Source organism: Oncorhynchus mykiss, chromosome 27 (genome assembly GCF_013265735.2).
Source record: "Oncorhynchus mykiss isolate Arlee chromosome 27, USDA_OmykA_1.1, whole genome shotgun sequence".
Taxonomy (NCBI): Eukaryota; Metazoa; Chordata; class Actinopteri; order Salmoniformes; family Salmonidae; genus Oncorhynchus; species Oncorhynchus mykiss.
This window is the reverse complement of record NC_048591.1, coordinates 29798510-29821755: the sequence shown is the minus strand read 5'-3', so window position 1 is coordinate 29821755 and position 23246 is coordinate 29798510. Positions and strand designations below refer to the sequence as shown.

At 41.1% G+C, this 23246-nt stretch overlaps 1 protein-coding gene across 1 annotated transcript in view; it reads right to left on the bottom strand.

Moving 5' to 3' along the window:
* The window catches only part of prss16 (serine protease 16), a 43984-nt gene continuing 20738 nt past the window's right edge, over positions 1–23246 (bottom strand). Inside the window, exons 5-9 of the mRNA XM_021588343.2 lie at positions 8117–8231; positions 4989–5196; positions 942–1032; positions 607–809; positions 1–391 (exon numbers count right to left, since the gene is read on the bottom strand). Of these exons, the coding sequence (XP_021444018.2) occupies positions 279–391; positions 607–809; positions 942–1032; positions 4989–5196; positions 8117–8231 (730 nt within the window). The 3' untranslated portion in view covers positions 1–278. The remainder of the gene's footprint in view (positions 392–606; positions 810–941; positions 1033–4988; positions 5197–8116; positions 8232–23246) is intronic.

Here is a 23246-nt window from a genome sequence, read left to right as displayed (position 1 = left end):
TATTGGGAAATACACTTTATTTTGAAAGAATTTACTGGAAGAGGATAGCGTAACTCAAATCTGATTAATCTCTTAAAAGTTGTATTTGTCATGTACAAGGAAACAACATTACATTGATATAATCAATAGTCCTTACATCCTTACAGCACAGTCACTATTGTACAACTGTGGTCATTTCCTTTCTCCAAACAAACATAAATCCTTATCCTTCAGCCTGATTGGCAACCATGGCTTTCTATCACTTCTCATTCAGCCTGATTGGCCACTGTGGCTGTCTCTCACTTCTCCTTCAGCCACTTCTGCAGGAGCTGGAAGACGTGTTCCCGAGCCAGGGTCAGCTGGGGGAGATCCTCAGCTCTGGCAGGGTACATGTTGGCACAGTGGGCTGTTCCTGGATCAGAGTGAGACATTTTATATATATATATATATATATATATATATATATATATGAGAGAGAGATGGCTGTTATACAGTGACATGACACAGCTGCTCTCTTGATCTCGTCCTGTACAAAGCATTTGTCAGATGCTGAAAGGACCTGAATGTAGTCACAAGACACCATAGACATCAGTTGAAGGATCGAACGGACCAACGTTGAGCCCTCACCCTTTATGAAGATGGCAGGGAGGTCATCTGAGATGCTAGAGGTGATGCCCAGGGCATGCCAGGGGTCGATGGAACCGTTGGGGAAAACAATTCTCGTGGCACGGATGTTGTAGCTGCCGTAGTTCTCATTGGTCTGGTCTATTCCAGCATAGAGTGTCTTGGCGCTGATGTTGAAAATGTCCTGACACTGTTCCACATGGTACCTGTCAGAGAGGGAAGGGATGGAAAGAGAAAGGAGAGGCGCCCATTGATCCAGTTATCCACAGAGAGACATTCCTTCACTAGTACACACACACCTGGAGGAGAATACTTGTCAGCATTAAATAAGTACTCACTGGAGGCCAAAGCCACCGAAGGGCTGGTTAGGAGAATCAGTGGTCTGGAAGTAACCAAACTCAGTGCAGGTCTGGTATGTCCACTGTCTCCCTGGATACACAGAGATACATACATTGGGGCAAAAAAGTATTTAGTCGGCCACCAATTGTGCAAGTTCTCCCACTTAAAAAGATGAGAGGCCTGTAATTTTCATCATAGGTACACTTCAACTATGACAGACAAAATTAGAAAAAAAAATCTGAAAATCACATTGTAGGATTTTTAATGAATTTATTTGCAAATTATGGTGGAAAATAAGTATTTGGTCACCTACAAACAAGCAAGATTTCTGGCTCTCACAGACCTGTAACTTGTTCTTTAAGAGACTCATCTGTCCTCCACTCGTTACCTGTATTAATGGCACCTGTTTGAACTTGTTATCAGTATAAAAGACACCTGTCCACAACCTCAAACAGTCACACTCCAAACTCAACTATGGCCAAGACCAAAGAGCTGTCAAAGGACACCAGAAACAAAATTGTAGACCTGCAGCAGGCTGGGAAGACTGAATCTGCAATAGGTAAGCAGCTTGGTTTGAAGAAATCAACTGTGGGAGCAATTATTAGGACCACTGATAATCTCCCTCGATCTGGGTCTCCACGCAAGATCTCACCCCGTGGGGTCAAAATGATCACAAGAACGGTGAGCAAAAATCTCAGAACCACACGGGGGGACCTAGTGAATGACCTGCAGAGAGCTGGGACCAAAGTAACAAAGCCTACCATCAGCAAGGGCATTAAAGATGAAACGTGGCTGGGTCTTTCAGCATGACAATGATCCCAAACACACCGCCCGGGTAACGAAGGAGTGGCTTCGTAAGAAGCATTTCAAGGTCCTGGAGTGGCCTAGCCAGTCTCCAGATCTCAACCCCATAGAAAATCTTTGGAGGGAGTTGAAAGTCTGTGTTGCCCAGCAACAGCCCCAAAATATCACTGCTCTAGAAGAGATCTGCATGGAGGAATGGGCCAAAATACCAGCAACAGTGTGTGAAAACCTTGTGAAGACTTACAGAAAACGTTTGACCTCTGTCATTGCCAACAAAGGGTATGTAACAAAGTATTGAGATAAACTTTTGTTATTGACCAAATGCTTATTTTCCACCATAATTTGCAAATAAATTCAATAAAAATCCTACAATGTGATTTTCTGGATTTTTTCTCTCGTTTTGTCTGTCATAGTTGAAGTGTACCTATGATGAAAATTACAGGCCTCTCTCATCTTTCTAAGTGGGAGAATTTGCACAATTGGTGGCTGACTAAATACTTTTTTGCCCCACTGTACATACATACACTGCCTATGGAAAGTATTCAGACCCCTTTACTTTTTCCACATTTTGTTAGGTTACAGACTTATTCTCAAATTGATCAAATTGTTATTTTTCCTCATCAATTTACACACACACACACACACACACACACACACACACACACACAGTTTAGACACTTACTAATTTATTTGTAAATATTTAAACATGTAAATATTACATTTACACAAGTATTCAGATCCTTACTCAGTACTTTGTTGAAGCACCTTTGGCAGCAATTACAGCTTCAAGTCTTCTTGGGTATGACGCTACAAGCTTGACACACCTGTATTTGGGGAGTTTCTCCCATTCTTCTCTGCTGATCCTCTCAATCTCTGTGAGGTTGGATGGGGAGCGTTACTGCACAGCTATTTTCAGGTCTCTCCAGAGATGTTCGATCGGGTTCAAGTCCGGGCTCTGGCTGGGAAATTCAGAGACTTGTCCTGAAGCCACTCCTGTGTGGTCTTGGCTGTGTGCTTAGGGTCGTTGTCCAGTTGGAAGGAGAACCGTCGCCCCCGTCTGAGGTCCTGAGCAGGTTTTCATCAAGGATCTCTCTGTACTTTTCTTCTTTCATCTTTGCCTCGATCCAGACTAGTCTCCCAGTCCCTGCCGGTGGAAAACATCCCCACAGCACCAGTCCCTGCCACCACCATGCTTCATGGTAGGGACGGTGCCAGGTTTCCTCCAGATGTGACACTTAGCGTTCAGGCCAAAGAGTTAAATATTGGTTCCATTAGACCAGAGAATCTTGTTTCTCATGGTCTGAGAGTCTTAGGTGTCTTTTGGCAAACTCCAATTGGGCTGTCATGTGTCTTTTATTGAGGAGTGGCTTCCGTCTGGCCACTCTACCATAAAGGCCTGATTGGTGCTGCAGAGATGGTTGTCCTTCTGGAAGGTTCTCCCACCTCCACAGAGGAACTCTAGAGCTCTGTTAGAGTGACAATCGGGTTCTTGGTTACCACCCTGACCAAGGCCCTTGTCCCCTGATTGCTCAGTTTGTCCGGGTGGCCAGCTCTAGGAAGAGTCTTGGTGGTTCCTAACTTCTTCCATTTAAGAATGATGGAGGCCACTGTGTTATTGGGGACCTTCAATGCTACAGAAATGTTTTGGTACCCTTCTTCAGATCTGTGCCTCGACACAATCCTGTCTCGGGGCTCTATGGACAATTCATTCGACCTCATGGCTTGGTTTTTGCTCTGACATGCACTGTCAACTGTGGGACCTTATATAGACAGGTGTGTGCCATTCCAAATCATGTCCAATCAATTTAATTTACCACAGGTGGACTCCAATCAAGTTGTAGAAACATGTCAAGGATGGTCAATGGAAACAGGATGCACCTGAGCTCAATTTCGAGTCTCATAGCAAAGGGTCTGAATACTTGTAAATAAGATATTTACGTTTTTTATTGAAAAACTTTCTAAAAACCTGTTTTCGCTTTGTCATTATGGGGTATTGTGTGTACATTTCTGAGGACATTTTTTTATTTAATCAATTTTAGAATAGGCTGTAACGTAACAAAATGTGGAAAAAGTCAAGGGGTCTGAATATTTTCAGAAGGCACTGTACATATAGTAGGGTCCAATCAACACTGTCAGTTACAGTATACTTAGTTATGTAATAATCATTTGTATGTACGTCTCTGGTGACTTCATCTTGTCTGATTCACTAGAGCAAATATGTGTCTCACTAGAACAAATGTTAACTTTCAACTTCATTGCTTAAATTACATAGTAATACAACAAGACTTGAATGACAGGTTAAGTTGTCAAAAATAATTTGAGGGAAAAACTATTTACTGTTCAAATGCACTGTTTTGTGCCTTTGAGCAAAGACAAACAAAGGAAAGAGTGAGGGAGCAAAGTTACCAGGAAGAGAGGGAGAGAGAAGGGAAAAGTGGGTGGTTTACAGAAGCTCCGGGCGGCTCTTTAAAAGCCCACTTCCTGTCCTAGTGATCCCCACTAAACCAATAAGCCCTCCCAGCCAAGGAAACTATCCCTGGGAACCACGGCCACAGCCAAAGGCCAGAGCACAACATGGAAACTGGTTGAACATTATTACTAACCGAACACAACCTATGACAGGGCTCTAACCAACGTTCTAGATCAGAGGATATAGAGAGACAACACTATCCACAGTAAAACTAAAAGGAACATATGTAAAATGCCTGTCTTAGCAATTGCACTCACGCACACGTAGACAAACAAACACACACATGTTCGCACACATCCCCACCGTCAAGCAGTATAACAAGGAGGGATCTTTCTTTAATGCTGAATAACACTATTAAAAGTGTGTAAAACACACTTTACACGCTGCAGAGGCAACAGGAGCCAAACCTGCTCTAGCTCCAGCCCATCACTTGTACTCTTCATTTTCTTCACAAAACATATAGCATGAGATAGTCCTTTGAAATGGTGTGTACGGTGATCACCATTCAAATTTAGCAAAGCAAATAATTGTGAAAATAGCAATGTAAATAAAAGCATTATGGACAAGGATACCCTGGACCAGTATTGAGTGACGGTCTCAGGGTCTCAGTGTTAACTGCTGATAAAGCAGGTTTAGCTTCTTCTGTCCCTTGGCATTGTACAGAGTTGGGTTTTTTGAGGACATTGACATACATCCCCAGAGAGATGCTCTACCCCTTCACCACTCCAATCCCTCTCCCACTATGGGATCCTTTGCCCCTCTACCCCCTCACCTCCCCCACCGTGGGGTCCGCTATAGGATGTGTTCCTGAGGTCCTGAAGGTTAGCGTTGTAGGTGAGGTCTTTAACACAGGGCTTAAGAAGGTGAGTAATGGTTCTGAGGCGAACAAAAGCAGCGAAGCGGTAGTAGGGGTCTCCCAGAGAGGCATCGGACATCACACCACACACAGTCTTAATGGTGCAGTTCGTGTCCAACACATGCTGCAATGACACAACATCATGGTTACTCACTATAACTGTGGGTGGAAGTCTGTAGATTCTCATTGACTACCGCTGTCTATCTACAGTACCAGTTAAAAGTTTGGACACACCTACTCATTCCAGTTTTTTAAAATGTGTTACTATTTTCTACAATGTAGAACAATAGTGAAGACATCAAAGGCTGTCATCAAGGCAAAGGGTTTAACACTTTTTTGGTTACTACATGATTCCATATGTGTTATTTCATAGTTTTGATGTCTTCAATATTATTCTACATTGTAGAAAATAGTACAAATTAAAGAAAAACCCTTGAATGAGTAGGTGTGTCCAAACTTTTGACTGGTACTGTACTTCACTGGTATCATACAGAGCTACACATTTCTACTAAGTATGCTAAGCAGCTAAGGTACACATGAGATCTTTAGTTAGTTACATATTTACTACAACTGGGTTCGACACAGAGCTGAAAAATTAACACCACCTGTGACCATCACAGGAAGACATGTCTATGTTTGGATCTCTGTTATATTAAGTTAATACATGGAAAAAGAATAACCTTATAAACATTTCATAAGTTTCATAAGATTACATAATTTCCTTCCTATTTTATGAGCCACACATTGCTCAACCATGCAGGGGTATTAGATTATCGGGTTAGATTACACCCCCCCTATCTGCTTTACTCCCTATACAAATTCCTCAATGGTACCTGAACCCCCAGCCCCTATCCATCCCTCTGGGCGCTGGAGCCAACCAATCACTTTATTAGTGTGTTGTTCTGTGGAGTTCATACAAAACCACTCCTTTTAAAGCAGCTCTCTGCTCTGAGGCCAGGAAACTGGAGCCTGTCTGAATCCAAAGGCTCTTTTGTGCCCTTTTTCCACATTATTGGTAATTGGACTCACATCTCCACCGGCAACAAGCCACAGAGAGAATCGCCATGGTGACCACAAAAGACCCCTGGGAAAATGGTCAGATCTCTAAGCTCAGACCCCCCTCTCTGGCCTCCCTTCCTGAGGTAAAGACAGACACTACTTGGTTATGAGAGGGGTCACGGTTTCGGATAGGGGTGCATTAAAGCCCAGAGAACCGCCAGTAGAGCCTCTTTTCTGGGCCACAACCCTGGGCCTCTCGCTTTGGAAGAATTGCAGTTTTATTTCCTCCCTTGGGTTTCAGCTTTGAGCTACCTGTCCCTTCTTCCTCAACCCCATTTCCAGTGGTGTAAAGTACGAAAGTTAAATGACTTGAAAGTACTCCTTAAATAGTTTTTTTAATGTATCTGTACTTTACTATTTATATTTTGACTACTTTAACTTTACTACATTCCTAAAGAATTTTTTTTTTTTTTTTTACCTTTATTTTACTAGGCGAGTTAGTTAAGAACAAATGTTTATTTTTAATGACGGCCTAGGAACAGTGTGTTAACTGCCTTGTTCAGGGGCAGAATTACAGACTTTTACCTTGTCAGCTCGGGGATTTGATCTTGCAACCTTTCGGTTACTAGGGTAACCGATGTGAAAATGGCTAGCTAGTTAGCGGTGGTGTGCGCTAATAGTGTTTCAATCGGTGACGTCACTCGCTCTGAGACCTTGAAGTAGTTGTTCCCCTTGCTCTTCAAGGGCCGTGTCTTTTGTGGCGCGATGGGTAACGATGCTTTGCGAGTGGCTGTTGTTGATGTGTACAGAGGGTCCCTGGTTCGAGCCCAGGTAGGGGCGAGGAGAGGGACGGAAGCTATACACTAGTCCAATGCTCTAACCACTAGGCTACCTGCCGCCCCGATGTATTTTCAGTGCTGGAAAAAGTACTCAATTGTCATACTTAGAAAATAACTTAAGTTAAAGTGAAAATCACCCAGTAAAATACTACTTGAGTCTAAAAGTATTTGGTTTTAAATATACTTAAGTATCAAAGGTAAAACTGTAAATTATTTCAAATCCTTTATATTAAGCAAACCAGACGGCACCATTTTCTTGTGTTTTCAATTTATGGATCGCCAGAGGAACACTCCAACACTCAGACAAAACTTACAAATGAAACATTTGTGTTTGTGAGTCCGCCAGATCATAGGCAGTGGGACTGACCAATGATGTTCTCTCGATAAGTGAGTGAATTGGACAATTTTTCTGTCCTGCTCAGTATGAAAAATGTAACGAGTACTTTTGGGTGTCAGGGAAAATGTATAAAATATGTTTTTTTAAGTAAAAAGTACATTATTTTCTTTAGGAATGTAGTGAAGTAAAAGTAGTCAAAAATGTAAATAGTAAATTAAAGTACAGATACCCCCAGAAAACTACTTAAGTAGTACTTTAAAGTATTTTTTACTTAAGTACTTTACACCACTGTGTACTTTTTACTCCATACATTTTCGCTGACACCCAAAAGTTCCATTTTGAATGAATAGCAGGACAGGAAAATGGTCTAATTCATACACTTATCAAGAGAACATCCCTGGTCATTCCTGCTGCCTCTGATCAGGTGGACTCACTAAACACATGCTTCATTTTTAAATGATATCTTAGTGTTGGAGCGCGCCCCTGGCTATCGATACATTTAAAACACAAGAAAACAAGGCTGTCTGGTTTGATTAATATAAGAAATATTAAATTATTTATACTTTAACTTTTGATACTTAAGTATATTTTAGCAATTACATTTACTTTTAATACTTCAGTATATTTAAAAGTAAATACTTTTAGACTTTTACTCAATTAGTATTTTACTGGGTGACTTTCACTTTTACTTGAGTCATTATCTATTAATGCATCTTTACTTTTACTAAAGTATGACAATTGGGTACTTTTTCCACCACTGCCCATTTGAGCCCCAAACTACCCTAATCCTGACTCAAAATGGTTCCTCTCCTAGGTCAACCAGGTTCCTTATACCCTGAAATGACATACTGTCCACAAACGTCTCTTACCTCAAATTCTCTATTGTCATTGTTGTATTGGACTGTGTTCATAATGTTGTCTGCCAGGGCATCTAGGATGTATGCCCGGTCCTTCTCTGACTGGATCTGCAGTTTTGAACATAAACTGAGAGACAGAGAATGAAAGAGTGAGAGTGAGCGAGAGAGAGAGTGAGCTGTGTTATAGAGACCGAGGGCCACTGCTGATGACAGTATAGAGTATACACCTTCATGGAACTAGTCCTCTGTATAAGTAAGCCTGGCACGCAAACAACCTCATCTTATACACTAGGTCACTATTGTTTTGTTTTAGAGTCCATTTGACACTCACATTAGCTCACTCCTTTCTATCTAGTCATTTTTGTACAAGCGGAAAGGATCCCCAAGGTACTCCTGACGCTTACAGTATATACATCAGTGGAGGCTCCTCAGAGAAGGAAGTGGAAGACCATCCTCCTCAGTGAATTTTTTTTATTTCACCTTTATTTAACCAGGTAGGCTAGTTGAGAACAAGTTCTCATTTGCAACGGTGACCTGGCCAAGATAAAGCAAAGCAGTTCGACACATTCAACAACACAGAGTTACACATGGAATAAACAAACATACAATAATACAGTAGAAAAGTTTATATACAGCATGATCAATTTACAAAAATAGTTTTAAAAATGTATCCTTTTTAGATAAAACTATACTAAATATATTCATGTCACCAAATAACTGATTCAAATACACTGTTTGCAATGAAGGTAACTTCAGTAACTTCAACAGCACTGTCTGGGCTAGCACCATGGTGTAGCCGGAGGACAGCTAGCTACATTGACTTTAATACAAAACCTAGGAGGCGGGTAGGCCTCACCCCCTTCTATAGACATACATGGTAATTATGACCACTTCCGGAAGAAGTCCTCCAACCAATAAAAGCTTTTGCAGTATGAACTGACATTTTGTCCAAACAATCATAGATGTAGGATCAGAGAACAAACCTAGATTGTTGTATTGGGATTGTGCCACAGAGCATTATGGAGGTTCTATGTGTTGAGAAGTTTGGTAACATTGTTGGATAGAGATTAAGAGTGAAGAGTTATAGTTGAGCATTTTTGGGACATTATTCAATTTAAATTAGTTATTTTTTAATTAAAGGAGATGGAGGTACAGTGCCTTGCGAAAGTATTCGGCCCCCTTGAACTTTGCAACCTTTTGCCACATTTCAGGCTTCAAACATAAAGATATAAAACTGTATTTTTTTGTGAAGAATCAACAACAAGTGGGACACAATCATGAAGTGGAACGACATTTATTGGATATTTCAAACTTTTTTAACAAATCAAAAACTGAAAAATTGGGCGTGCAAAATTATTCAGCCCCTTTACTTTCAGTGCAGCAAACTCTCTCCAGAAGTTCAGTGAGGATCTCTGAATGATCCAATGTTGACCTAAATGACTAATGATGATAAATACAATCCACCTGTGTGTAATCAAGTCTCCGTATAAATGCACCTGCACTGTGATAGTCTCAGAGGTCCGTTAAAGGTGCAGAGAGCATCATGAAGAACAAGGAACACACCAGGCAGGTCCGAGATACTGTTGTGAAGAAGTTTAAAGCCGGATTTGGATACAAAAATATTTCCCAAGCTTTAAACATCCCAAGGAGCACTGTGCAAGCGATAATATTGAAATGGAAGGAGTATCAGACCATTGCAAATCTACCAAGACCTAGCCGTCCCTCTAAACTTTCAGCACATACAAGGAGAAGACTGATCAGAGATGCAGCCAAGAGGCCCATGATCACTCTGGATGAACTGCAGAGATCTACAGCTGAGGTGGGAGACTCTGTCCATAGGACAACAATCAGTCGTATATTGCACAAATCTGGCCTTTATGGAAGAGTGGCAAGAAGAAAGCCATTTCTTAAAGATATCCATAAAAAGTGTCGGTTAAAGTTTGCCACAAGCCACCTGGGAGACACACCAAACATGTGGAAAAAGGTGCTCTGGTCAGATGAAACCAAAATTGAACTTTTTGGCAACAATGCGTAAAATGGCGTAAAAGCAACACAGCTGAACACACCATCCCCACTGTCAAACATGGTGGTGGCAGCATCATGGTTTGGGCCTGCTTTTCTTCAGCAGGGACAGGGAAGATGGTTAAAATTGATGGGAAGATGGATGGAGCCAAATACAGGACAATTCTGGAAGAAAACCTGATGGAGTCTGCAAAAGACCTGAGACTGGGACGGAGATTTGTCTTCCAACAAGACAATGATCCAAAACATAAAGCAAAATCTACAATGGAATGGTTCAAAAATAAACATATCCAGGTGTTAGAATGGCCAAGTCAAAGTCCAGACCTGAATCCAATCGAGAATCTGTGGAAAGAACTGAAAACTGCTGTTTACAAATGCTCTCCATCCAACCTCACTGAGCTCGAGCTGTTTTGCAAGGAGGAATGGGAAAAAATTTCAGTCTCTCGATGTGCAAAACTGATAGAGACATACCCCAAGCGACTTACAGCTGTAATCGCAGCAAAAGGTGGCGCTACAAAGTATTAACTTAAGGGGGCTGAATAATTTTGCACGCCCAATTTTTCAGTTTTTGATTTGTTAAAAAAGTTTGAAATATCCAATAAATGTCGTTCCACTTCATGATTGTGTCCCACTTGTTGTTGATTCTTCACAAAAAAATACAGTTTTATATCTTTATGTTTGAAGCCTGAAATGTGGCAAAAGGTCGCAAAGTTCAAGGGGGCCGAATACTTTCGCAAGGCACTGTATATTATAAATTGCTTCATTGGGTTTAGAACGTTATTTTTGTGTCCAGTTAGTGCAATTTATTTACATTTGCCTTGCTAACTTCAGTAGCTAGCTAGCTAACGTTACCAGCATGAGTGTGCTGTTTTCTCAACCCGAATGGTAGAATGGCCAACGCTGCCGAAAATGTTGTGGACTTTTTGTTGAAAAACCCCTTTCACTCTCTGGGGTACACGGAAAAGGTGCAAATTAAAAGTGAGGGTCGACCTCTGCCTGAGATCATTTTCATGAAGAAGAATGAAAAGGTGAGGACATTCAATACAAACTGGTGTCAAATGTATAGCTGGTTAACAGGGAGCCTATCATCAAGCCACCTGTAATTGATGCTTCTTTACATGCTGAACATCTTCTCTGGGATGTCGAAAACAATTACAAATGATTTGATAGCTTCCGTCGCATCATTCAGTTAGATTTAGATTAGAGAGCTTGATGCAGCAAATGTTTTCATGTGCGCTCAAGTAGGCTTTGCACTTTCCTCTGGTATTTATTTAACAAAGATAAAAGTCACTCCGGGCAGACACAAGCAAAAACTCATGACATAAATGGTGCAGCAGCATAGGCTACACCGAAACATTAGAAATCTGACATGATGTATGGGATGAAAACTAGACTATTTTTCTGTCTGATCAACTGTAGGCTACTAATAAGAGCAGCTGCACACATCCTATGCGCCCTGTCCATCTGGTCAGGGTAAACTAATTGGTAACGTTATTTATTTTAAAGGTCGACCGAAAATTATTTTTCAACGCCGATACAGATTATTGAAGGACCAAAAAAAGTCGATACCGATTAATCGGACGATTTTTAAAATGTATTTGTAATAATGACAATTACAACAATACTGAATGAACACTTATTTTAACTTAATATAATACATCAATGAAATCAATTTAGCCTCAAATAAATAATGAAACATGTTCAATTTGGTTTAAGTTGAGTGTAGGGGGCAGTATTTTGATGTTTAGATGAAAAACGTACCCAAATTAAACTGCCTATTTCTCAGGCCCAGAACCTAGAATATGCATATAATTGTCAGATTAGGATAGAAAAAAAAAACTGTCAAAATATTGTCAGTGAGTGTAACAGAACTGATATTGCAGGCGAAAACCTGAAGAAAAACCAGCCCGGAAGTGTTTTTTCCTGAAAGCTCTGTTCCATTGCCTGCCTTCGCTCCATTTAAAGGGATATCAACCAGATTCATTTTCCTATGGCTTCCCCATGGTGTGAACAGTCTTCAGACATAGTTTCAGGCTTTTATTTTGAAAAATGAGCAAGAAAGATCACATCGCGTCAGTGGATGGCTGGGTGCCAGCAGCTTTTTGCATGCGTAACAGCTTGGAGCAGACATTTCTCTCTCTCTCCTATTGAAGAAGCTACAGTCCCGGTTGAAATATTATCGATTATGTATTGTAAAAACAACCTGAGGATTGATTAAAAAAAACGTTTGACATGTTTCTGCGAACTTTACGGATACTATTTGGAATTTTAGTCTTCGATGTCGTGACCGCTCGATCCTGTGGATTTCTGAACATAACACGCCAACCAAATGGAGGTATTTTGGATATAAAAATAATCTTTATGGAACAAAAGGAACATTTATTGTGTAACTGGGAGTCTCGTGAGTGCAAACATCTGAAGATCATCAAAGGTAAGTGATTTAATTTATTGCTTTTCTGACATTCGTGACCTGGCTGCTAGCTGTTTGTAATATTTTGTCTACGGAGAGAGATGTCCTTACATAAATGCTTGGTATGCTTTCGCCGAAAATCTTTATTGAAATCTGACACGCCAGGTGGATTAACAACAAGCTAAACTGTGTTTTGTACTTTTGTACTTGTGATTTCATGAAAATTAAATATTTTTTGTAATTTAATTTGAATTTGGAGCTCTGCAGTTCAACGGATGTTGACGAAAATGATCCCGCTAATGGGTGCGGGGATGGGTGCGTCAAGAAGTTAAATAATGCAAAAACAAAGTGTTGGAGAAGAAAGTAAAAGTGCAATATGTGCCATGTAAGAAAGCTAACGTTTAAGTTCCTTGCTCAGAACATGAGAACATATGAAAGCTGGTGGTTCCTTTTAACATGAGTCTTCAGTATTCCCAGGTAAGACGTTTTAGGTTGTAGTTATTATAGGAATTATAATTATAGGACTATTTCTCTCTATACCATGTGCAGGTCTACAATTTTATCCCTGACGTCCTTACACATCTCTTTTGGTCTTGGCCATTGTGGAGAGGTTGGAGTCTGTTTGATTGAGTGTGTGGACAGGTGTCTTTTATACAGGTAACGAGTTCAAACAGGTGCAGTTAATACAAGTAATGAGTGGAGAACAGGAGGGCTTCTTAAAGAAAACTAACAGGTCTGTGAGAGCCGGAATTCTTACTGGTTGGTAGGTGATCAAATACTTGTGTCATGCAATAAAATGCAAATTACTTACTTAAAAATCATACAATGTGATTTTCTGGATTTTTGTTTTAGATTCCATCTCTCACAGTTGAAGTGTACCTATGATAAAAATTACAGACCTCTCTCTACATGCTTTGTAAGTAGGAAAACCTGCAAAATTAGAAGTGTATCAAATACTTGTTCTCCCCACTGTACTTCTGTGTAGTAATGCCTTTTAAGAAAGGCATTTTTGTACATGGTTAGGTACACATTGGAGGAACGATACGCACCCCATCGTTTATATGCAACGCAGGACACTCTAGATAAACTAGTAATATCATCAACCATGTGTAGTTAACTAGTGATTATGATTGATTGATTGTTTTTTATAAGGTAAGTTTAATGCTAGCTAGCAACTTACCTTGGCTTACTGCATTCGCGTAACAGGCATTCTCCTCGTGGAGTGCAATGAGAGGCAGGTGGTTAGAGCGTTGGACTAGTTAACTGTAAGGTTGCAAGATTGATTCCCCCGAGCTGACAAGGTGAAAATCTGTAGTTTTGCCCCTGAACGAGGCAGTTAACCCATCGTTCCTAGGCCATCATTGAAAATAAGAATGTGTTCTTAACTGACTTGCCTAGTTAAATAAAGATTAAATAAAGGTGTAAAAAATATATATATATATATATATATATATAAAAAAATTAAAAATAGGCCAAATCCGTGTCCAAAAATACCGATTTCCCACTGTTATGAAAACTTGAAATCGGCCCTAATTAATCGGCCATTCCCATTAATCGGTCAACCTCTAATTTATTTATAGTCCATTTGTGTGTCAGGAGAAAATTTGAATATGATCAAATTTAGATTATATTCAAAATTGGGCTGGAATTCTCTGGAATTAATCAATCAACATAATAGTGATGGCAGATGCAAGTTTTATTTGTTATATTTTTTACAAAGCCTACAGTTGCATAGGCCTGTATGATGCAAACATGCATAAAGCAAGCTCAGCCCTGTGAGTTCTATTGTCTTCCAGTTGTTGTCTGGGTAGAGGAACCCCCCCCCCTTCAAATCTAGTCTAAATATAATTTATATGAACAAATATAAGGTAGATACAGTTGGAGAGTGTTTTCATCCCCCCCAGGGCCAGGAGTTTTTTTCAGTAATTTTTTAAAACCATGTGACTTGATTATGAAAAACTGGTCCCATCATAGCCCATATAAAACCTTTTACAACTGATTAATCACTGTCATACCCTATAGGGTCTAGAGTTTTCCTAGTTCGGTTAACATAAGGAAAAACTCCAGGCCCCTGGGGGTAAAAATAGCCCCAAGGCTCTGGGACCTATGGTGCCACCAGTCTGCTTGCAGTTGTCAGTTATCATCAGGTAAGTGGATGATCAGGGCTTTATTCAAGAAGCTTGGGCTACTTTGATGTGTCAAGTGGTCAAGATGCGCAGTCTGTGTGACTTTTTTGAGATGTCTAAGTTTAAGTTCATAGAGAAACTCGTTGTCCAAACCTACGATGGCACAGCTGTAATGGAATGTATCTGCTATTTGTATTTACAGCCAAGTCCCCTCATGTTCCTTGATTAAGAGGTGACGACTACTCCACTCCACTACCATTGTCAACTTTCTCCTGACATGAACTGAAGCCACGACTTCTCATGTGCCCACTCATCCACTGGCACATTGAGTGTTTCCCTTCCAAGCACTGTGAGTACCCCTATCAATTTCCTCACATTACTGTATGTAGAGTCAATCACATACACAATCACATTATTACTCTTTGCTTAGACTAAATCATTCTTAGCTCTTTTACCTAGCTTTGTAGTGTGTTGTGTTATTGTTTTTGTCTTCCCAGTCAAATCCTGTACTGCACCGGTCAAGTCTCTGAACATCTCAACTCATGCCTCATACCCTCATTCAATCACTGCTATGATCCCTTTCCAACACTGTAAGTAGCCCTGTCATTCCCATTCCCCATAATATTGTACTATACATGTCGTTATTAAATGTTTTAGGTTAAAATAATTCGTATTTGATGATTTTTGAAATGCACTTTCTGGTCTCTGTGCGTTCCGCGCCTATACTGTGAGTCTCCCATCCACCTCAAGTGTAAGAAGAGTCCAAATTTGGTGGTACCAAATGCACTCCATTGATATAAGTGATATGTTGCTACAGACTGACAGAAGGAAATACTTGACCCAACCCGTCAGCTAGGTTTAAGATAACAGGTTAAGACAACGTAATAATTCCATACAGAAGCGTTCGAAAATAAATTCATTGGACTCTGCTCCGGAGTGAAAATGACGGCGTGAATGGAAGCAGTACAGAAGTTCGCCATCAAAGTGTAAAATGAACACAATCGTATTGAATTTCAGCTAACTGCTCAGTAAACACATAGCATACACTGTTTTACTGTCATTTTAATAATGTAAACGTTTTTCTAATTCTCTAAAGCCAATGTATTATTTGATTTTCCGAACACTGGTTAACTTTTCAATGCTGATCCTGTAGAATCAGCCACCGCGCTGGTGCAATGAGTGTGTTTATTTTTGAACTTTCCGCATGGATTTATTATGTTGTTTTAGCCTGTATTTTTTCGACCTAGCCTGTCAGCTTAATAAAACCAGGATATTACACGGATCCCTCACACCCATAACCAGGGGATAATGAAGTCGTTCGTCATGGTGACAGTGATTGGGTTGAAGGGGGCTGCCTAGGGGTTAGTGTGGCGTAGGGCTGGCACAATTACCGTGTAACCGACGTTTATGGATGAAGACCAGCATGAAAATAAAATAACCGCCATAACATTTTTATAAAAAATATGAACAGCTGAATGAACACGGGACAGCTGGGCATTAGTGTGGTTAAGTCCGTTTCTGCTGTAACATGGACTCTTAACAATGTGATTCAACTTTGTTTCTCCTTTCTGAAACAAGCAAGGCGTTGCAGCAAATGAGTATTCGGTTGCATAGGTAACACCCCCCTCTCTGCAGCAGAAGCACATATATACCCCTCGTTATCTACTCCGATTTCAGAGCACTCACGCCTGAGTGTGCAGAGCGCAGAATAACTGATGAATTTGTGAACGCTCAACACTGGTTGTATATGGCCGGTGCCAGTAAACGTCAGCAAAAAAGTGTAATTCAATTGTTGCCACCATCACAGTTAGTCACAAACGCTCTGGATAACATGAAAACAGCCTAACCAGCTCTGCTAGGGCGAGTAAAAAGGTGTTCTCTCATTTGTGCCTGGAAGTAGCCAAGCCAGTTAGCTTGGGTGCTTGACTGACGTTGTGAGGTAAGAGCGCTCGGATCAACCCTACTCCTCAATCAGAGCGTCCAGTGAGTGCTCTGAACATTCAGAGAGCGAAACGCTCTGAATTTACAAACGGACAATCTGACTGGCTCTGAATTTACAAACGGACAATCTGACAACGCTCTGAATTTACAAACGGGCAATCTGACAGCGCTCTGAATTTACAAACGGACAATCTGACAGCGCTCTGAATTTACAAACTGACCATCTGACAGCGCTCTGAATTTACAAACGGACAATCTGACAGCGCTCTGAATTTACAAACGGACAATCTGACAACGCTCTGAATTTACAAACGGATAATCTGACAGCGCTCTGAATTTACAAACGGACAATCTGACTGGCTCTGAATTTACAAACGGACAATCTGACAGCGCTCTGAATTTACAAACGGACAATCTGACAGCGCTCTGAATTTACAAACGAACAATCTGACAGCGCTCTGAATTTACAAACGGACAATCTGACTGCGTTCTGAATTTACAAAAGGACAATCTGACTGCGCTCTGAATTTACAAACGGACAATCTGACTGACTCTGAATTTACAAACGGACAATCTGACAGCGCTCTGAATTTACAAACAGACAATCTGACAGCGCTCTGAATTTACAAACGGACAATCTGACAACGCTCTGAATTTACAAACGGGCAATCTGACAGCGCTCTGAATTTACAAACGGACCATCTGACTGGCTCTGAATTTACAAACGGACAATCTGACTGGCTCTGAATTTACAAACGGACAATCTGACTGGCTCTGAATTTACAAACGGACAATCTGACAGCGCTCTGAATTTACAAACGGACAATCTGACAGCGCTCTGAATTTACAAACGGACAATCTGACAGCGCTCTGAATTTACAAACGGACAATCTGACTGGCTCTGAATTTACAAACGGACAATCTGACAGCGCTCTGAATTTACAAACGGACAATCTGACAGCGCTCTGAATTTACAAACGGACAATCTGACAGCGCTCTGAATTTACAAACGGACAATCTGACAGCGCTCTGAATTTACAAACGGACAATCTGACTGGCTCTGAATTTACAAACGGACAATCTGACAGTGCTCTGAATTTACAAACGGACAATCTAACTGGCTCTGAATTTACAAACGGACAATCTAACTGGCTCTGAATTTACAAACGGACAATCTGACAACGCTCTGAATTTACAAACGGACAATCTAACTGGCTCTGAATTTACAAACGGACAATCTAACTGGCTCTAAATTTACAAACGGACAATCTAACTGGCTCTGAATTTACAAACGGACAATCTGACAATGCTCTGAATTTACAAACGGACAATCTGACAACGCTCTGAATTTACAAACGGACAATCTGACAACGCTCTGAATTTACAAACGGACAATCTGACAGCGCTCTGAATTTACAAACGGACAATCTGACAGCGCTCTGAATTTACAAACGGACAATCTGACAGCGCTCTGAATTTACAAACGGACAATCTGACAGCGCTCTGAATTTACAAACGGACAATCTGACAGCGCTCTGAATTTACAAACGGACAATCTAACTGCGCTCTGAATTTACAAACGGACAATCTGACTGCGCTCTGAATTTACAAACGGACAATCTGACAGCGCTCTGAATTTACAAACGGACAATCTGACTGGCTCTGAATTTACAAACGGACATTCTAACTGCGCTCTGAATTTACAAACGGACAATCTAACTGCGCTCTGAATTTACAAACGGACAATCTGACAGCGCTCTGATTTTACAAACGGACAATCTGACAGCGCTCTGAATTTACAAACGGACAATCTGACAGCGCTCTGAATTTACAAACGGACAATCTGACTGGCTCTGAATTTACAAACGGACAATCTGACTGTCTCTGAATTTACAAACGGACAATCTGACAGCGCTCTGAATTTACAAACGGACAATCTGACTGGCTCTGAATTTACAAACGGACAATCTGACTGGCTCTGAATTTACAAACGGACAATCTGACTGGCTTTGAATTAACAAACGGACAATCTGACAGCGCTCTGAATTTACAAACGGACAATCTGACAGCGCTCTGAATTTACAAACGGACAATCTGACAGCGCTCTGAATTTACAAACGGACAATCTGACAGCGCTCTGAATTTACAAACGGACAATCTGACTGGCTCTGAATTTACAAACGGACAATCTGACTGGCTCTGAATTTACAAACGGACAATCTGACAGCGTTCTGAATTTACAAACGGACAATCTGACAGCGCTCTGAATTTACAAACGGACCATCTGACAGCGCTCTGAATTTACAAACGGACAATCTGACAGCGCTCTGAATTTACAAACGGACAATCTGACAGCGCTCTGAATTTACAAACGGACCATCTGACAGCGCTCTGAATTTACAAACGGACAATCTGACAGCGCTCTGAATTTACAAACGGACAATCTGACTGGCTCTGAATTTACAAACGGACAATCTGACTGGCTCTGAATTTACAAACGGACAATCTGACAGTGCTCTGAATTTACAAACGGACAATCTAACTGGCTCTGAATTTACAAACGGACAATCTAACTGGCTCTGAATTTACAAACGGACAATCTGACAACGCTCTGAATTTACAAACGGACAATCTAACTGGCTCTGAATTTACAAACGGACAATCTAACTGGCTCTGAATTTACAAACGGACAATCTAACTGGCTCTGAATTTACAAACGGACAATCTGACAATGCTCTGAATTTACAAACGGACAATCTGACAACGCTCTGAATTTACAAACGGACAATCTGACAGCGCTCTGAATTTACAAACGGACAATCTGACAGCGCTCTGAATTTACAAACGGACAATCTGACAGCGCTCTGAATTTACAAACGGACAATCTGACAGCGCTCTGAATTTACAAACGGACAATCTGACAGCGCTCTGAATTTACAAACGGACAATCTAACTGCGCTCTGAATTTACAAACGGACAATCTGACTGCGCTCTGAATTTACAAACGGACAATCTGACAGCGCTCTGAATTTACAAACGGACAATCTGACTGGCTCTGAATTTACAAACGGACATTCTAACTGCGCTCTGAATTTACAAACGGACAATCTAACTGCGCTCTGAATTTACAAACGGACAATCTGACTGGCTCTGAATTTACAAACGGACAATCTAACTGCGCTCTGAATTTACAAACGGACAATCTGACAGCGCTCTGAATTTACAAACGGACAATCTGACAGCGCTCTGAATTTACAAACGGACAATCTGACAGCGCTCTGAATTTACAAACGGACAATCTGACTGGCTCTGAATTTACAAACGGACAATCTGACTGGCTCTGAATTTACAAACGGACAATCTGACTGGCTCTGAATTTACAAACGGACAATCTGACAGCGCTCTGAATTTACAAACGGACAATCTGACTGGCTCTGAATTTACAAACGGACAATCTGACTGGCTCTGAATTTACAAACGGACAATCTGACTGGCTTTGAATTTACAAACGGACAATCTGACAGCGCTCTGAATTTACAAACGGACAATCTGACAGCGCTCTGAATTTACAAACGGACAATCTGACTGGCTCTGAATTTACAAACGGACAATCTGACAGCGCTCTGAATTTACAAACGGACAATCTGACAGCGCTCTGAATTTACAAACAGACAATCTCACTGGCTCTGAATTTACAAACGGACAATCTGACAGCATTCTGAATTTACAAACGGACAATCTGACAGCGCTCTGAATTTACAAACGGACCATCTGACAGCGCTCTGAATTTACAAACGGACAATCTGACAGCGCTCTGAATTTACAAACGGACAATCTGACAGCGCTCTGAATTTACAAACGGACCATCTGACGGCGCTCTGAATTTACAAACGGACAATCTGACAGCGCTCTGAATTTACAAACGGACCATCTGACGGCGCTCTGAATTTACAAACGGACCATCTGACAGCGCTCTGAATTTACAAACGGACCATCTGACAGCGCTCTGAATTTACAAACGGACAATCTGACAGCGCTCTGAATTTACAAACGGACAATCTGACTGGCTCTGAATTTACAAACGGACAATCTGACTGGCTCTGAATTTACAAACGGACAATCTGACTGGCTCTGAATTTACAAACGGACAATCTGACAGCGCTCTGAATTTACAAACGGACAATCTGACAGCGCTCTGAATTTACAAACGGACAATCTGACAGCGCTCTGAATTTACAAACGGACAATCTGACAGCGCTCTGAATTTACAAACGGACCATCTGACAGCGCTCTGAATTTACAAACGGACAATCTGACAGCGCTCTGAATTTACAAACGGACAATCTGACTGGCTCTGAATTTACAAACGGACAATCTGACTGGCTCTGAATTTACAAACGGACAATCTGACAGTGCTCTGAATTTACAAACGGACAATCTAACTGGCTCTGAATTTACAAACGGACAATCTAACTGGCTCTGAATTTACAAACGGACAATCTGACAACGCTCTGAATTTACAAACGGACAATCTAACTGGCTCTGAATTTACAAACGGACAATCTAACTGGCTCTGAATTTACAAACGGACAATCTAACTGGCTCTGAATTTACAAACGGACAATCTGACAATGCTCTGAATTTACAAACGGACAATCTGACAACGCTCTGAATTTACAAACGGACAATCTGACAGCGCTCTGAATTTACAAACGGACAATCTGACAGCGCTCTGAATTTACAAACGGACAATCTGACAGCGCTCTGAATTTACAAACGGACAATCTGACAGCGCTCTGAATTTACAAACGGACAATCTGACAGCGCTCTGAATTTACAAACGGACAATCTAACTGCGCTCTGAATTTACAAACGGACAATCTGACTGCGCTCTGAATTTACAAACGGACAATCTGACAGCGCTCTGAATTTACAAACGGACAATCTGACTGGCTCTGAATTTACAAACGGACATTCTAACTGCGCTCTGAATTTACAAACGGACAATCTAACTGCGCTCTGAATTTACAAACGGACAATCTGACTGGCTCTGAATTTACAAACGGACAATCTAACTGCGCTCTGAATTTACAAACGGACAATCTGACAGCGCTCTGAATTTACAAACGGACAATCTGACAGCGCTCTGAATTTACAAACGGACAATCTGACAGCGCTCTGAATTTACAAACGGACAATCTGACTGGCTCTGAATTTACAAACGGACAATCTGACTGGCTCTGAATTTACAAACGGACAATCTGACTGGCTCTGAATTTACAAACGGACAATCTGACAGCGCTCTGAATTTACAAACGGACAATCTGACTGGCTCTGAATTTACAAACGGACAATCTGACTGGCTCTGAATTTACAAACGGACAATCTGACTGGCTTTGAATTTACAAACGGACAATCTGACAGCGCTCTGAATTTACAAACGGACAATCTGACTGGCTCTGAATTTACAAACGGACAATCTGACTGGCTCTGAATTTACAAACGGACAATCTGACTGGCTCTGAATTTACAAACGGACAATCTGACAGCGCTCTGAATTTACAAACGGACAATCTGACTGGCTCTGAATTTACAAACGGACAATCTGACTGGCTCTGAATTTACAAACGGACAATCTGACTGGCTTTGAATTTACAAACGGACAATCTGACAGCGCTCTGAATTTACAAACGGACAATCTGACAGCGCTCTGAATTTACAAACGGACAATCTGACTGGCTCTGAATTTACAAACGGACAATCTGACAGCGCTCTGAATTTACAAACGGACAATCTGACAGCGCTCTGAATTTACAAACGGAAAATCTGACTGGCTCTGAATTTACAAACGGACAATCTGACAGCATTCTGAATTTACAAACGGACAATCTGACAGCGCTCTGAATTTACAAACGGACCATCTGACAGCGCTCTGAATTTACAAACGGACAATCTGACAGCGCTCTGAATTTACAAACGGACAATCTGACAGCGCTCTGAATTTACAAACGGACCATCTGACGGCGCTCTGAATTTACAAACGGACAATCTGACAGCGCTCTGAATTTACAAACGGACCATCTGACAGCGCTCTGAATTTACAAACGGACCATCTGACAGCGCTCTGAATTTACAAACGGACCATCTGACAGCGCTCTGAATTTACAAACGGACAATCTGACAGCGCTCTGAATTTACAAACGGACAATCTGACTGGCTCTGAATTTACAAACGGACAATCTGACTGGCTCTGAATTTACAAACGGACAATCTGACAGCGCTCTGAATTTACAAACGGACAATCTGACAGCGCTCTGAATTTACAAACGGACAATCTGACTGGCTCTGAATTTACAAACGGACAATCTGACAGCGTTCTGAATTTACAAACGGACAATCTGACAGCGCTCTGAATTTACAAACGGACCATCTGACAGCGCTCTGAATTTACAAACGGACAATCTGACAGCGCTCTGAATTTACAAACGGACAATCTGACAGCGCTCTGAATTTACAAACGGACCATCTGACAGCGCTCTGAATTTACAAACGGACAATCTGACAGCGCTCTGAATTTACAAACGGACAATCTGACTGGCTCTGAATTTACAAACGGACAATCTGACTGGCTCTGAATTTACAA